The 15,701-nt window shown below is 55.5% G+C and overlaps 2 protein-coding genes across 3 annotated transcripts; one reads left to right on the top strand and one right to left on the bottom strand.

The window, feature by feature from the left end:
• The first annotated feature begins 2,138 nt into the window (after positions 1-2,138).
• GPHA2 (glycoprotein hormone subunit alpha 2) lies at positions 2,139-3,325 on the top strand. The gene is made up of 4 exons (XM_019737880.3): positions 2,139-2,170; positions 2,548-2,650; positions 2,798-2,982; positions 3,085-3,325. The coding sequence occupies exons 2-4, from the start codon at positions 2,554-2,556 to the stop codon at positions 3,184-3,186; spliced, it is 384 nt and encodes a 127-aa protein (XP_019593439.3). The 5' UTR covers positions 2,139-2,170; positions 2,548-2,553; the 3' UTR covers positions 3,187-3,325.
• PPP2R5B (protein phosphatase 2 regulatory subunit B'beta) lies at positions 3,321-11,969 on the bottom strand. 2 transcript variants are annotated; one of them, XM_019737873.3, is made up of 14 exons: positions 11,208-11,969; positions 10,283-10,733; positions 9,309-9,505; positions 8,569-8,670; positions 8,317-8,409; positions 8,060-8,190; positions 6,861-6,920; positions 6,652-6,760; positions 6,089-6,142; positions 5,965-6,015; positions 5,727-5,846; positions 4,768-4,895; positions 4,418-4,519; positions 3,321-4,112 (listed from the first exon to the last, which is right to left on the bottom strand). In XM_019737873.3, exons 2-14 carry the CDS (start codon positions 10,479-10,481, stop codon positions 3,965-3,967), a joined length of 1,494 nt encoding a protein of 497 aa, XP_019593432.1. In that variant the 5' UTR covers positions 10,482-10,733; positions 11,208-11,969; the 3' UTR covers positions 3,321-3,964. The 2 variants fall into 2 exon arrangements, with proteins under 2 accessions (XP_019593432.1, XP_019593433.1); XM_019737874.3 differs by lacking the exon at positions 10,283-10,733 and having other exon boundaries at positions 11,208-11,950.
• Between the last annotated feature and the right edge of the window lie 3,732 nt (positions 11,970-15,701).

Here is a 15,701-nt window from a genome sequence, read left to right as displayed (position 1 = left end):
GAGGGCCCCAAACTCCTTGCGTCTTGCCCCTTTACAGTAGAATTTTTTTTTTCTCTTTAAAACACTAAGAAGGGGCCTTTCTAAAATCCTCTAGTCTGAAAATTGTAATGCTCTGAGGTTCAGTTTAGGACTTTCATCTCCAGCACTTAGGATCCTAATGACAATAAATTTTTGATGAAGAGTTATTGACTGACTGTAGTGAAGTAGAGAGCAAGAGAAAATTCTTCCCTCCAGACACAGGGGAGCAATGCCTGAAAACTCCCCTGGGTCTACCTGGTTGTTGCTTTGGGTTGGAAGGACCTGTGCCTGATCTCAGACCTTAAAGTCCCCTGCTAGAGGTTAGGGATGAGGTCTTCCAAGACTCACTGTCCCAAGCCCTGCTGACCCTCAAGGAATCATCTCTCCCCAGTTCACCCAATTTGGCCTCAAAGTGCAGCCTGGCAGTAGATCAGTGCTTCCTACCCACTTATCCCTCTGGCTTTTGACAGTAATGCAGGTAAATTTATCGAATTACCCGGAAGGTAGTCCAAGTTGGGGCCCCTGGAGAAGACCAGGGCCCCCGAGCTCTGTCTTCAGGTAATGCAAGGGCTGGTCCAGGACAGACACATTAAACTTGTATGGCCACAGAGGATCAAAATAATAGATAGGAACTTAGGTAAACTCATTTTAGCTTAGAGATATCCAGTGTTAGAAAGGATCGCCTTGTGAGATAATGAGCGCTTGTCACCTCTAGGCTTTAAACAGAGCTGATTTATCTGCCAGACGTTGGAAGTTTCCCGTGATGAGTGGGAGAGTTGGGGCTGGACTGCTGAGAGCCCTTGTTTTGCTGCCTTTACTTTGGGTGGGGAAAAGAGAAGGGGTGGGTTGCTGTGGAAGGGCCAGGACCTGAGGGAAGGAGGGCAGAAGGAGAAGCCATCATGTCAGGACTGGAGGACTTTGTCCCAAACATGGCCTGCTTTACAAAGCTGCTGAACGGCACAGCTCCAGAATCGGGAGATCTGAGCGCCATCTGACTCTGACCGGCTTACAGTGAAGCCTTGGCAAAGTCGCTTTTCTCTCTGTTTCTTATTTTCTCATCTGGAAAATGAAGGGGTAGGATTTGATGAGCTCTCAAGTGCCTTCCAGCTCTGGCAGTCTGTGCAGCTGGCTCCGCCTTTCTGAGCAGGTCAGTGAGGCAGTGGCCCTGGGTGCGAGGGGCCAAATCACCACAGGCTTCCTTCCGCTCTCCACCCTGCCTCAGCCCGTGGCTACTGCTGACTGGGGGTCTTCTGCCGACTTGCCACATTCCTGTTCTGAGTGTGATTTAGCACCATGCGTGGAGAGCAGATTTGGGTTCCAAGTCAACCGTGTGACCTTTAGTAACATTTCTTCTCTGAGCCTTAGTTGCCTCACCTGTGAAACCAGAGCCAGAGCTGGACTAAACAATGGGATCTGCTGGGGTAACAGCTTCAGACTTTTCTAGGAGTCAGGTCCATGTTGTTCCAGGGACTAGGGGGAGCCCCACCCTGTAGCCGACCCCAGGACGAGAAGTCATCCACTTGACAGTGAAAGCAAAGCTGTGAAATGGACTTAGAAACCCGCAACACCCCCCAGCACACCGTTCCCTCCGGGCTCTGCCATCAAGCACATCTCAGGAGACTGCCACTGGTGTCACTTCCCTTGTCCCTAAGAATCTCCTCCCCGACCCTTTGCTCTGCAGTGGATAAAGGAGACAGGCAGGGCTGAGTTTAGTCGTTTTTAGGTTGGGGTGGTGAGGCCCTGAACAGGAGAGTGTCTTGCCCAAGGCCACACAGCAAAGAGGAGAACCCAGGTGGCCACACCTCAGCCCAGTCTTGAATCCTCTCTCTCCAACTGCACACAAGCTGCCCATTCCACCAGCTCCTTGGCTTTTCTCCCCACCTCACTTCCCCCAGCCCTGGACCTTGGGCAGCTCTTGGACAGAAGGGAAGCAGAAAGCAGCAGAATCTGCTCTCCAAGGACCACACCTCAGAGAAGAGCTGCATCTCCCAGGTGAGGTCGCTGAGGCCTCCGGCAGGCAGGGCGGCAGGCCTGAAAACCGAGCTCCATGAAGGCGTGGCTCCAAAATGCTGGCATATAAAAAATCCGGAGAGCCAGCACCATCTGGAGACCAGCGCTCAGCAAGCCACTCAGCTCCTGGGCCTTGGAAGTGGTAAGCCCCCTGAGGCAGGAGGAGCCTTGGGAGGGCTGGGGACTGCAGATGGGGTCCTGTCGGCCAAGATGGGGCAGATGGAGGGAGGCAGATGTTTGCTCCAGATGGTAGGAGAAATGCCAGGGGAAGATCGCTGCAGTGGGCTGACACAAGTCCCACGCAGACTCCACTCACACCCACCCGGAGAGGCATTCCCAGGCAGACACACACAACCCCAAAGGCAGGTACAGGGAAAAGACAGCCCCTCACAGGCTTGCCTCACCCCAGTCAGTTGGGCCAACCCAGCCCTGGCTTTTTCTGGAAGCATGCGGTGCTTAAAGAACTCCCCGTCCCACCTGCACACCCATCTAGAGACATCTGTGTACCCACTGTTTCAGGTGCCCATGGCGTCCTCCCAAGCCCTGCTCCTTGGCCTGTTGGCCCTGGCGGTCACTGAAGGCTGGGGTCAGCAGGCAGCCATCCCAGGCTGCCACTTGCACCGTGAGTAACCCTGGAGCAGAGAGCCGGGTGGGAGCAGAGAGCTGACGGACTGGCCCAAGGGCAGCAGCCCCCTCAATGCACCGAGACTGAGGGAACTGAGGGAGCCTTCGCAGAGGCACCAACCACCACTCGCCTGTCTCCTTCTAGCCTTCAACGTGACAGTGAGAAGTGACCGCCAAGGCACCTGCCAGGGCTCCCATGTGGCACAGGCTTGTGTGGGCCACTGCGAGTCCAGCGCCTTCCCTTCACGGTACTCCGTGCTGGTGGCCAGTGGCTATCGACACAATGTCACCTCCGTGTCTCAGTGCTGCACCATCACCAGCCTGAAGAAGGTGAGGGGGCCCAACCCCGTGGTGGCTCAGTGGGGGTTGGGGGAGACAGGATCTAAGATGGCCGGAGGAAGGGGACTGGAACATGGACCGCCACCCCCACAGGTGAAGGTGCAGTTGCAGTGTGCGGGGGACCGGAGGGAGGAGCTGGAGATCTTCACAGCCAGGGCCTGCCAGTGTGACATGTGTCGCCTGTCCCGCTACTAGCCCATCCTTTCCCCTCCCTGCCCTTGGTCAGGGGGTTGAGAAGAGGGGAGTTTCTGCCTCTGCCTGGCCTCCTAACCCAGTTTTCATCATTTCACTTCCCTCTTTGTCCCTACCCCTTAATAAAGCAAGCAGTCTTTGAGTTTCTGTCTTTATTACGTCTACCCCCAGCCAGGGGAACGGGGAGACCATGGTAACTGTGACACCCCCCCGGCCCCAGGACATAGGGAATCTCTTCTGCCTGTGCCCTCACCCCACCCCCCTGCCCAATAAATAAAAAGGGGACAAGGAAGTACAGGGTGAGGGAGGGAAGGAAGGAATTGCCCCAGGCCCAGGCCAGCTTGTGTGTTGGGGGTGAGCAGGGGAGAATAAATAGACCACGGACCCCATGGCAGGGAGAAGAAGGACCTCGCGCTGGCACGAGGTGGGGCAGGCTAGGAGCTCAGTCCCCTTGCCCTAGGCCGGGAGCAGCGGTTGGGACCTGCCTGGAGTCTGGAGCCCGGCCTTGCGGGGCAGGGGCAGCTCCCGGATGGCAGCTTCCCAGTCCAGCTTGCCCTGGTCAAGTCCTGCCATAAGGGCCTGAGAGTTCTGTTGCCAGGCCCACCGTCTCCTCTCCTCCTCTCCCCACAGTGAAAGCTGCCCATGCTGGGCCAGGCAGGGCGCCCTCCGAGCCCACTCTGCAAGGCCAGGGCTAGGTATGTGTCTCTCTGGGCCCCTGGGCAGGAGAGGGGAAGGAGGGACTAATAGCTCTGGGTGTAGCTCCTCCCCTTCTGGGGGATCTCTAGCTCTGACCCCCACTGGCAGCCACCTGGGGTGTAAGGCGCTGGAGGGGGGGCTCTTTGGCCCCCTGGGTCCCCTGTAACCGGCGTAGCCGTAGCTCCTCCAGGCCTTGCCACAGCTCCTGACGCTCCCGGGCCTTCTGCTGCTCCCTGGAAAGAGAGGGTGAGGCAGCTCCCCTACCTGGGGCCCTGCCTACCATCCAGCCTCCCTCGCCACCACCCTGTCTGCAAAGGGGCTCTAACACCTGGAGGAAGCCCTTGGGAGAGTAACTGGATGCAGGGGGCAGTTGGGCATGAATGGGCCCGCACTTGCCAGGAACATAGGCAGAGGCTTGAACTAGCTGACCAGATGGGATGTGGGGTTGTCCTCAGGTTCCCTCCAACCACAAGGAGCTGGCTCCTTCCTGCTTTTCTCCCCTCCCTTCTCCCTCCATGCACAGCCCCCCAACACTCACTGCTGCTTTTCCAGCTTATAGGAGGCTGTGAGCTCATCAAACAGTTTTCCGTTCATCTCCATGAAGGTCTTGAGCACATTGTAGATCAGAGATACGATGGTTCTTGACAGGTGGAGGGAAGGGGTGAGGAGATGACAGCAACTTCAGTTAGGCCCACCTCCCTCTCCAGCGCTGTCTATCCCTGTTCCCCAAACAGCATGCAGCCCTGAACACCCTCTTCCTGCCCCTTTCACCACCCCCAAACCCTTTTCAGACGTCTTCCCTGACTCGTTCGCTAGGAGTAACCCCAAGTCTGGACTGGCTGCCCTGGAGCCAGCTCCTGCGGGTTAGGTCAAGGCCTGGGCACTCACTGATTCCAGTGCTCCTTGGAGACTTGGTAGAGGGTCCCAAACACAGCAGGCAGCACAGTGTGGCAGTTGTCCTCAATGAGGCTCAGGATATACTCATTGTTCCAGAAATACAGAGCCCGCTCTGCAACCTGGGGCAGTGAGATGGCACAGTGAGCACCTAGCAGCGGCCTCCCTGTGTGTGCAAGAGCTGGTATCCCCCCCCACCCCAAAATCCAGGGCACCCTGCCCTCCACACACCCCATCCCCAGGGCTCATCTGAGCCACTGGAGGAAGCAATGTGGCGAGGAGGGAAGCACTGGGTTTGGAGTCCAACATTCAGGGTTGAATCCTAGCTGCACCACACACTGGCCACATGACCGAGGGTGAGGCATTTAACCTCTCAGCCTCCATTTTCTCATCTGTAAAATGGGGCTAATAATAGCTACCTCCTCAGGGCTGTTGTAAGAATCAAATGAGGCATTTAATAAACTGAAGCACCAGAGTCACTGTGAGGAAGAATTGACTGCCACCAGGTGTGGCTCGTAAGAATGGGAGGAAGTCTCCACCCACATGCAGGAGAACACCAGTGACAGCCAGCCAGGTGAGGGGGGAGGCCTGGCTGGGCCCTGAAGTGGGGCTAATGAAACTGAAGGTCATAAGAAAAGGAGAGAAGTGATAACAACCCATCAGTTTACCAAATGTGTTTACGCTCTGCCACCACCCCCATCACTACCCTGTGAAGAGATCACTATTGGCCCACGTCACAGATGAAAAAGCTTAGTCAGACTCAGAGTGGTGGAGTGAGTTGCCCAAGGCCCCTCAGCCAGTGGGAGGCAGGGCTTGACCCTAGGTCTCCTGACCCTAAGTCTAGTGTCTGTCAATTATCAGACCCAGGAGGGTTCAGAGGAGAAACTGAGGGCAGAGGGAGCTGTGTTAGGTAACTGGCCTGGCTCCCACCCTCACCCAAACCCACCCCATACCTGGAAATGGGGGCTGGACACACAGCGAGCCACCTGCTTAAAGAGAGGCTCCTGGATCTTCACGAACTGGGAGGGCTCAATGACATCAAGAATCTCTTCCATCTCCCCCAGAAACATCACCTGGGGAGGAATAGGGACAAAGGAGGCAGCAGTTCCATCTCCCCTGACACACACCTGACCACCCTCCTGGAGCGAAGCGTCCCCAACCTCCCTCCGGGGTCATCAAAGCCCTTCGTACCTCCTTCTGGGTGCAGGTTTTTGGCCAGTATTTGAGCAGCCCCCGGATCACCTGTGGGAGATGAGGCACAAAGGGGTCAGGCCTGTGGGGCTACAGACCCGCCTTTCCCCACAGAGGTACTCACGTGCTCTGTCAAGGTGGCGTCCTTTTCCAGGAACTGCACCACACAGTACGCCAGCTGCGGAGGGGGGGAGCGAGGACGGGTCAGGAGGGGGCCAGGACAGGGCCCCAGACGTTTGCTCACCTACCGCGTGTACTTTCTCATTCACTAGGCATGTACTGACTACCTAGGATGTACCAGGCACCCCACTCCAGTGCAGGGGACACAATGATGATTTCACAGGGGAAACAGTCAGCAAACTAGTTCTTACACATTTTACAGAGGGCTCTATAACTGAAATCTGAATCACAATCTACGCAACTGTAGAAGGAGGAAAGTTGAATCCTAGGGCAAGTCGAGAAGGAAGGGGCTGGGAAGGCTGCAGAGTCAATGCCTGAGACCAGCCTTACGGGGTCATGGGAATTCTCTAAGGTCGATGGGACAGAATTCGTAAAGAAAGGGAAGCTGAGAGGAGATCCCATGAGTTGGTGACTGAGTATGGCTGGAGCCAGAGTGTCAGGCCGACCCAGATGGCTGCCCCGACTCTGTCAGCTCTCTGCTGTGGCAGGGCCAGGCCTGGGCCTTACCTGGGCATGAAAGACAGACAGTGACTTGACAGAATGCAGAGGAATCAGGACCCGAACCAGGAAGTGCTTGTGCTCAGTCTTCAGGGGCAGCGCAAAGCCATTGATGATGCTGAGAAGGGGGCAGAAGAGAAGAGGAGGGCTCGGGTGACTGGGCCTCAGCGCTTCCTCCCAGAATGCTGACGCTCCAGCTGAGGCCCAGGGATAGTCACCTTCCTAAGATCTCTAGCAGCTCAGCCACGCCATTGAAGTGCTCGAGTTCATAGATGAACCTGTGAGAGGAAGAGAAGCATGCGGAAGGGGGTGAGCAGTCGGAGCAGGCCCAGCCCCCCTCAGCCCTCCTGCCTGCCCACCTCAGCCCTGCACACTAATCCAACTTTCCCCCAACCCAGAGGCCACGTCCCTTCCCAGCACCCTACAGCAGGCCCCACTGGCATCCACAAGCACCTCTGAATTGCCCTTCTCAGCCCAGCCACCGGTGCCACTCTGGCTCCCAGCTCCAGCCTCTCTTCTGTGAAGCATTCCAACTCACGTCTCCCCAAGACCCTAACCCTCACTCCCTGGCCTCCATCCGGTCAGCAGGCACCTAGCCTGTGTCCTTCAATCTTCATGCCAGTCAACCAAACACACGACAGATAGCATCTACTCCGCACTATGTACTTCTCAAAATTACCCCAGGAGGCAGGGCTTATTAGATCCATTACACAGGTAAAGAAATCGAGGCTCAGCGGTTCAGTGGAACGTGTCCCAACGTTACTAAGCGGGGAATCTCATAGACTCCGAGCTCCTGGAGTTGCTCATCTCACCTATGTTGTAGCTAATAACAATAAGAGCCCTGGCCTCAGTCCAGGTGCTGTACCGAGTGCTTTGGAAGCATTGCCTGGTTTCATCTTGATCACTGTCCCCGGTATAGCTATCATTCGCACGTTAGAGATGAGGAAACTAGGAGAGAGCTTAAATAATTTTCCCAAGAGTACCCAACTATTTGAACCAAGCTCAGACACAGGCTGTCTAACTCCAGCGTCCGTCTGACAGGAGGCCATGTGGGCCCAATGCCCAGCAGGCACCAGTGCTCAAGACACATTTGCAGAAAGAAGCTTCGGGTCCTATGGCTCAGCACAACAGGGGTCAAAAGATGTAAATCCTACGCTCCCAGACTGACCCCGTCCCTGCAAACCACTGCATCTCTCTTGGCCTCTATTTCTTCATCTGTAAAATGGAAATAAATACCTTTTCTCTGCTGACTTCACAGGCTTTGAATAATCAATATTGTGTAATATGGTGCCAAGAAAGAACTTGGTAAACCAGAGTTCCCAGGGACCCCCCAGCTGGGAGCCTGTGCCTCAGTCTTCTCCCCACAGCTCTCCCCGTCCCTCCCCAGGTTTCAGCTGGACAGGCAGCAAGCACCTACCGGAGGAAGATGTGGCTGCACTGTTTGCGGATGTAGGCCCGGAGCCCCAGGAACTTGCCATAGACCCGATGCAGGATGGTCTTGAGGTACTCACGCTCCCGGGGGTCCTCACTATCAAACAGCTCCAGGAGCTATGGGACCAAGGGTCAGGGGTCAGGCGAGAGGTCAAGGCCAGGATGCTTCCATCCTATCCCCACACCCCTCAGTGAGTCTATCCCTGCCCCATGGCACCACCCAGCTTGGGATCCCAACTTCACCATCAGGACAAACTTTTGGTCCACATATCTCTTGGCCACGGAGGGCTGGAAGTCTGGGCTCTCCAAGAAACGCAGGAAAAACTCATATACCAGCTGGGGGAAGGGAGAGACAAAAAGGTGAGTTCAGGAACAGCCTCCCCCACTCCCTCTGCCCTATGGCCCTCATCCATCAATCCAGGACTTAAGGAGACCCCCTCCCCTCTCCTCGGGTCTCTTCTGAAACTCGATCCCTGCCTGCCCTATCCCTCATACCTGCAGGTGTGGCCATGAAGGCTCAAGATTGGGCTCATCCTCTTCAGGGTCAAATTCAGGGTTCTCACTGGGTGGCAGGGTCCGGAAGATATTCACTGAAATCTGAGGGACAGAGTCAGGGTTCTTTAAGGAAGAACTCTCAAAGACAGAAGCCAGGGGGCCCCTCATCCAAAGTTCTCCTGGGCCTCACAGCTGCCCCAGCAAGCAATTCACTCCTTGGCTATCATTACCTGAACGCATAGCTCATGGAAACCCTGGGCCAGGGGCTGGGGACCCAAGGGTGGGGAGGCACATCCCTGCCCTCTATCGGGTGCAGTCCAGTGGGGAAGACAAGATGGAAAGCAGTAAGGTCTACAGACATTCTAGGCAGCAAAAGGGAGACTTCTAGTTTAGGCATTGAGAGAGGCTTCATGGAAGAGGCAGCACCTAAGCCCGATCAAGGCGATAAGGGACTTGGGGCGGGGGCCAAGGTGGGGGGAGTGCACACCAGGTCTCGGGAGAGTATAAGCCAAAGTGCAGGGTGGGACAGGCCCAGGAGGCACTGCGTGACCTACGCTGGCCAGATGCCAGGCAGCAGTGAGGCTGGAGGGCAGAGTGGGGAAAGAAGAGTAGGACTTGAGGCCAAACAGAAGAGTGTGGGGCTTATTCTCTGCACAGGAGCCCCTGGGCAGGTCAGTAGGGTCCCCATGCCCTCTAAACCCTCCAAGCCCCCCCCCAGAGGTTGGGTACCAGGTGCTCACCATGCGGATGATGTCTGGGTAGACCGGCTCAATGAGGACCCCCCGGGTGCTCCCCACACACTCCACCAGCTCGTTGAGCGCTGCCCGCTTCACCTCCTTCCCTTTCAGGTCAGCCACACAGTCCAAGAAGTCAAACATCACCCCACACTGGGCCAGCTTCCGGCTCAGCAGTTCATGCAGCTCAGAAGCCGGCACATCTGGGAAGGAGGGAGGGGCTTGAGACTGGGCCCCAGATGCCACAGCTCTGGGGAGGGGCAGACCCTCCTAATTCCTAGGGCAACCTCCCCCTGCCCCCAGAACCCACGCTCTGGTGTCATCCCCACTCCTTGCAGAGCAAATGACTCCTATCCCATCCTCCACTCCTGCAGGGTAAAGGAGCTGCATCTCTTCCTCTTAACCCAGACTCAGAGGGCATGATGGCCTGATTTTAAAGCAAGGTAAGAGATCGTGGATGCCTAGGCTTTCCACAGGTGGCCAAAACAGCACTGCTTCCCTCTCCTAGGTGGCACTCTGTTCTAAGAGCCAGAGTGGGGACGAGGGTCGGAGCTGAGGATCTCTAGGGTGCCCTCTGGCTCAGCCAGTCAGGCCCTGTGGCCAAGACATAGGGGGGACTACATGGTGGTGACTGCAGGGAGTCATGCTAAGCACCTGCTCTAGGACCCTGGAAGCAGCTGGGCTGCTTAGTGGCCTCCTGGAACCCAGGCTGTGGGCCCCACCCTTGGCCCTGGTCTGCCCCCCAGGGTGGCGCCACCTCCAGATGCCCCACCTCCAAGGATGACAGGCCAGTCAGGCCATGCGTCAGCAGAGAGGGCTGGAGGGCTGGAGGGTGGGGGTCAGCTCTGATGGTGGAGTCCCTCGGTTGGAAGGAGCTGTGCAAACTCCATCTGATCATAACTGCTCCTTCTCACTACCCCCTGCAGCCTGTATGCCACCTCTGGGACTCGGGTACCCTGGCAGCCAGCAACTGGGCTCACCTTTGAGCAGGGGCAGTGGCGTGAGCTCCTGCTGGTTGCTCTGATAGCGGAACTGAGAGGAACTATGGGAGCGCCGGGGCCGGGCCCTGCGGAGGGAACGGCGGGAGAAGCCATCCACCTTGTCGGGTGGGGGCACAGGCGACAGCCCCGGGGATGAGGGGCTGGTGGGAGTGCTTGCAGGGGGCAGCTTCGTCTCCATGATGGCCAGGCAGCTGTCAAGGCTTCAGAGACCGGGCTTCCCTCTGGGCCGGGAGGATGCTGAGTGAGGCTGAGATGATTAACTTGGGCCCATCCTGGAGGGGGGGGGGGCACAACCAACGTCCTGGGCCCCCCCCCAGGGCCTTCGGCAACTGCCCAGTCCTGGGGGGCAGGCAATGTAGAAAGGAGGATGGCTCAGAACTCAGGTTCTTCCTGGGGGTCACGAAGAGTCCTTAGGGTTCCCACCCTGGCTCTTTTGAAAATGAAGTCACGGCAGAGATCGGCAAGAAAGAGAGAGAGCGCACCTGTCAGTTCTTCCAGGAAAGACAGCATGTGGGCTGCTGCTGAGTGCCCAAGTCGTCTTTCCCCCACTACCCTTCCTTTCCTGGACCGTAAATAGAGATGCAGCCCCCTCCCATAGGAGACATGTCCCTCTCTTCTCCCAGACTGAAAAGCCCCAGCTCCAAAATAACTCCTCTCAGAACGGGGCCTATCCCCCAAGCCAGCCCCTACCTAGAATGGGGACCCCGTACCTCATCCCTGGCTCCTAACAGAATGGGGCCCGTTTCTGTCTCACTAATCCAGGCCACCAGGAACTTCCCCAAGAATGGGGACCCTATCCCAATCCCATGCCATCCTCCTCCTAGAACCAGGCACCCTCCCCTACCTCAACTCCTCCTTCCTCGCCCCCCAAATCTCATCTGCCTCCCGGTGGGGGGACACTCACTTCTTAAGAGCCCAGACTTTGGTCCCCGGATCTCAGGGACTGCTGGTGGGGAGGGGGGCGGCTGTTCAAGGCTTCTTCACGGCAGATCCGCTCCGGGCGCTGGCGCTGGGCGGCGTCGCTCTTGGGTTCTCTCTCGGGCTCCGGGGGTGCCGGAGCATACCCCCAGCTCAGCCCCGGATCGGGGCGCGTGCGCTCGGCGGGCTCTGGGCTGACCTGGGCAGCGCGCGGACCTCTCCTCAAGTCGTGGGACCTGACCAGGCGCAGCGCGGCGCCGCGGGAGCCCCGGCTCTGTGCGCACCGGCACCCGCCGCCCAGCTGCTCAGGATGACATCAAGTCACCTCCCCCCTCTAGGCCCGCACCTCCCCGCAGGCTGGCGGCGGGGGTAGGGTAGGGGGCTGCGTCAGGAAGTTCCCGGGGGCTGCTGGGAGATGTAGTCCCCGCACGGCTTAAAGGGGGCTGGCTGCCAGACCAAAGCGGTAACCCCTGCGGACACCCGGGGACAAGGCTGAAACAGAGCGGGATGGGGTCCAAACGGTGCTGGGCTCCTCCTAGGTTCTGGAAGGGAGACTGCATAGGGAAAGAGGAGTAGGGAGTTTGCACCAGGAAGCTGGGGGTGATGCCAGGACACTCGCAGAAAGAGGCTCAATCCTATGCTAGTCCCAAAGACTTGCCCTACTCCATCTGTGCCCCAGCCATTCCCCTCCCATGGGAACCTCAACCTCACCCCAGAATGGCCCGACACCTTAGAATACCTTTGGAAACCGGCACTCGGCTGGTTAATGGTCTGCAGCGAACCCGTGCCTGCTGGGAGGGGTGTGGTGCGCCAGAGGCTGCTGGGAAATGTAGTCCATCCTCAGGCCTGCAGTCCCCCTCCCATCCTTTGCTGTCGAAGGTGACATCATGGGTTGGGGTTTAAAGGGCCAGCCTTGGAGTGGCAAAGAATCAGAGCAAGAGGTACTCCCTGGCACTGCCACCCTCCCCCACTCCAGGCAAGCTGGCCTTCCTGGAAGGACCACCCAGCTGCTCTGGGCCCTAAGATGGGGTCTCTTGTTCAAAATCCTGGGCAGAGTATCCAAGGCACAGGTGGGATTCCAGGAATTGGGCATTTCTACCAGAAGTTCCGAGCCTGTAATTGCCTGAGCCCCTTCCTAGGACCCAGGACCCCAACACCCTTTATACCCTTGAATTATATCCCCCTACACTATACTGTGAAATCTCCACCTGGAAGTTTTCCCTGGATGAACAACTGGTCCATGTGAGCAGCCGGAGTGGGCAATGAGACCAGAAAATGAGGTCAGGGAGGGGGTTGGGAACTGGGGCCCTTTTCAGAGTCTTCCCCACCCTGCCTGCTTTGGGCCCTGGTGATCACTCAGTGCTCCAGTGGAACCAGTCAGCCCTCTCCCCTATTGCAGAGAGAGCCTGAGTGCCCAAAGGTGCCCACCTGCTAAAGCAACAGAAAGCCAAGTCCCCAGGTTAGCCAGGCTGGGATCCAGGACCATACCACCGGAGAGCGGGTCAGCCACCCTCGCACTCAGAAATCTCCACCAAGCCTAGTTCATCTGGCCCTTGGTGTCCTCGTCTGTCGATGGAAACCCGTAATTTCCTCCTTGCCCACTTCCTAGGCGCAGGAGGTAGTCTCTCCCACACCTCTACTGAAAAAACTGGGGGAAGGCAGCCCCACCGAGCCTTCTACAGCTGGGTGAGGATCCCAAGGCCCCAAGAGGAGACGGTTTTGCCCAAGGTCTACAGCCTATCATCAAAACCTGGGACCAGGGGCCAAGCCCCCATCTCCCAGCCTAAGTCAGGAGGGTACCGGCTCCAGGCCCCCAGTGCCCTGGATTCCAAAAGTCTCATGTCCAGACTGACAGTGGAGGGGGTGGTGCTTTATGCAAAGCGGGTGCTCAGGTTGGGGACTGGGAGACTCAAGGGTGAAGGACAGACTTAAGATTTCCTGTAAAAAATAGAATTTGAGCTGGGTCTCAAAATAGATACAATGTCACCTGGGAGGTACAGATGAAAATTCTTTTACTTTTCATCTTTATTGAGATATCATTCACTTTCTATAAAATTCACTCATTTTGTTGTTGTTGTTGTTTAATGTGTATAGTTAGTGAGTCAATTTTGCAAGATGAAAAAGTCCTGGAGATTGGTTGAACAGCAATGTGAATATATTTAATGCTACTGAATTGTACACTTAGAAATGGTAAAATTTATATTACGCGTATTTGACCACAATTTAAACAAAATGCAAAATCAGGCCCTCCAACCCTGGACCAGGTCAAAAGCCACAGCCCCTGGCTACCTTCTGTGATCCCTTCCACACCCATTCTGATCCCACTGAGGAAATACCCAGAGGGGCTTTTTCTGGGAGAGCTATCCCTGGGGAAGGGAGAGCCCCCCCAGAGCCCCCAAGCCTAGACTCATGTTTTGCGTGATGAGTTCCCACCTAACCTAATTTGGAGAGGACCACAAGGAGCCCGCCAAGGCCTGACCCCCCACCCCTTTTTTTTCTGTGGGGAGGAACCGTAGCCGTGTCTTTCCCCAGACCCTTTGAGTTCTTTGGCATCCAGGTGCCCAGTATAAGTTCCCTAATGCAGTACCCAGGCCCGTGTATTTGTCGGGGCTGCTGAACCTAAAGTGGGGCCTGGGACTTCATCCCAGAAACATCCTTATGGGGTCCCCAATACCACCTTCCCTCCTAAGAGAATATCATCCCCTTTACATGCGAGTGCTTTTTATTCTCTCATTCAGCTCTGACTTCAGGCCTGGGCCAGGTTGTGGGATAACTGTGTCTTGGAGTTGGATTTCTGTGGCGCTCACAGTACTTGGTCTGGGGGAGGTGGCAGGAAGCGCCTTTGTGCCCCTCTGGGTCTACTCCTCTGCTGTGGCGCAGACACTGCACTGTGTCCTCCTCACAGAGGGGATCAGACTCAGGAGTGAACTCAGACAGACACCCACTCCTAAGAGACAGATGTGGCTCCCAGTCAAGTAACAGTGAGAGAGACATGAGTGCAGCCTCACTGGAGAGAAGCTGACCCGGGAAACAGCCACCCCAGATTGGTGTCCTGAATATTGGGAATGACCCTGTGTCCCCAACTTTTGCACATGGTGTACCCTATTCCCACTGCAGAGGAATGGTCGCCCCCTCCTAGACTGGACCAAAGGACATTTCCTAGTCTCTAGAATATGCCCTTGTATTCTCACTGTCTTTGGGAAGAGAAGTGATGCTTCTCTTTGTTCATTCACTCACTCCACAGGCATTTAGGCTCCCAGCCTCAGTTTTCCTCTCCCATAAAATGGGGATATTAATAGTGTCTCCCTGTGAGCAGCGGTGAAGAGCAGATGAGGTAATGCAAGTAAAGTGACAAGCCCGGGGCCCAGGACATTACACAGGCTCAATTCATAATATCTATTATTTTTATTACTGTTAATTTAATCAATGTTCGATGAATACAACAGTGTTCCTGGCCTGTCATGGAGGTCAGGCAGATCTCTTGATTCATTCCAGAAGCATTTTCTGAGTGGCCATCCTATTAGCCTGCTTCCATGAATGGGGCCTTCCCATTGACTCCCAAAAACTGTCCCGGAGGCTCTTCCTCAATCCCTTCCAAGTAAATGTGTCTTCCCACCTACTAACCTAACCCCAGGTTACAGGGGATAAAACAGGCTCACAGGTTCACAGAGGATCAGTGACTTATCTGAGGCCACACAGAGCTGGGACTGGCATCCAGATCCCGGCCCCTTGGCCAGGACGGTTACCCTTGCTTCAAGCTGCCTTTTGCCTTTAGATTGTGGTTGAATCAATCTCCCTAGCAAGGCTAAAATAGAATTACAAATACCTGTGGGTATCCCTTAATGTAACAGGGCTTGATGTAACAGGGCTTGTGTGACCAACCCTGTAGAGCAGGAGTTGGCAAACTTTTTCTGCAAAAGGCCAGAAAATAAATATTTGAGGCTTTGCAGGCCTCTGTCTCAGGTACTCAACTCTGCTAACAGCAAAAAAAGCAGCTCTAGTACTTATGAATGAGCAGGCTGTGTTCCACTAAAACTTTATTCTTGGACTCTGACATGTGAATTTCATATGATTTTCATGTCATGAAATCTTATTCTTTTGATTTTTTCCAACTGTTTAAAAATGTGAAAACCATTCTTAGCTCACAGGCTGTGCAAAAACAATAGACCCCTACTCGAGAGAGTTAGAGTCCATTCTTTATTAATTTTAGGATTAGAAATGTGAAAAACTATTATTCCAGAGCGGGGCTGGGGGGCCACCTACTACAGAAAGGAGGGTCAGTAAATCTGCCAAGCTTTACAGGCTAGGAGTAGAAAAAAGACCTTGGTGATGCACTCACAGCAACCTTTATAAATTTGTAAATGGTGACTATAATTTCTACCTTAGAGTGTTGTTATGAGGTTTGAAAGAGGTAAAGAATGGTAAAGCGTTTTGTAAAATGCAAATGTTTATTCACTTGTATCCACAGATGCATACTGGG

This window comes from Rhinolophus sinicus, chromosome 14 (genome assembly GCF_057876585.1).
Source record: "Rhinolophus sinicus isolate RSI-liver-muscle chromosome 14, RSI-T2T, whole genome shotgun sequence".
Taxonomy (NCBI): Eukaryota; Metazoa; Chordata; class Mammalia; order Chiroptera; family Rhinolophidae; genus Rhinolophus; species Rhinolophus sinicus.
Note: the sequence above shows the minus strand (reverse complement) of the source record. Positions and strands in the feature narration are given on the sequence as shown.

Excerpts from the sequence above, each read along its gene's own strand:
- GPHA2 (XM_019737880.3), top strand. The coding sequence starts at position 2,554 with ATGGCGTCCTCCCAAGCCCTGCTCCTTGGCCTGTTGGCCCTGGCGGTC. Across the intron at positions 2,651-2,797 it reads CCCAGGCTGCCACTTGCACC|CCTTCAACGTGACAGTGAGA; the intron begins GTGAGTAACCCT and ends GTCTCCTTCTAG. Across the intron at positions 2,983-3,084 it reads CCATCACCAGCCTGAAGAAG|GTGAAGGTGCAGTTGCAGTG; the intron begins GTGAGGGGGCCC and ends CCACCCCCACAG.
- PPP2R5B (XM_019737873.3), bottom strand. The coding sequence starts at position 10,481 with ATGGAGACGAAGCTGCCCCCTGCAAGCACTCCCACCAGCCCCTCATCC. Across the intron at positions 6,016-6,088 it reads ACGCCACCTTGACAGAGCAC|GTGATCCGGGGGCTGCTCAA; the intron begins GTGAGTACCTCT and ends CATCTCCCACAG. Across the intron at positions 5,847-5,964 it reads AAACCTGCACCCAGAAGGAG|GTGATGTTTCTGGGGGAGAT; the intron begins GTACGAAGGGCT and ends ATTCCTCCCCAG.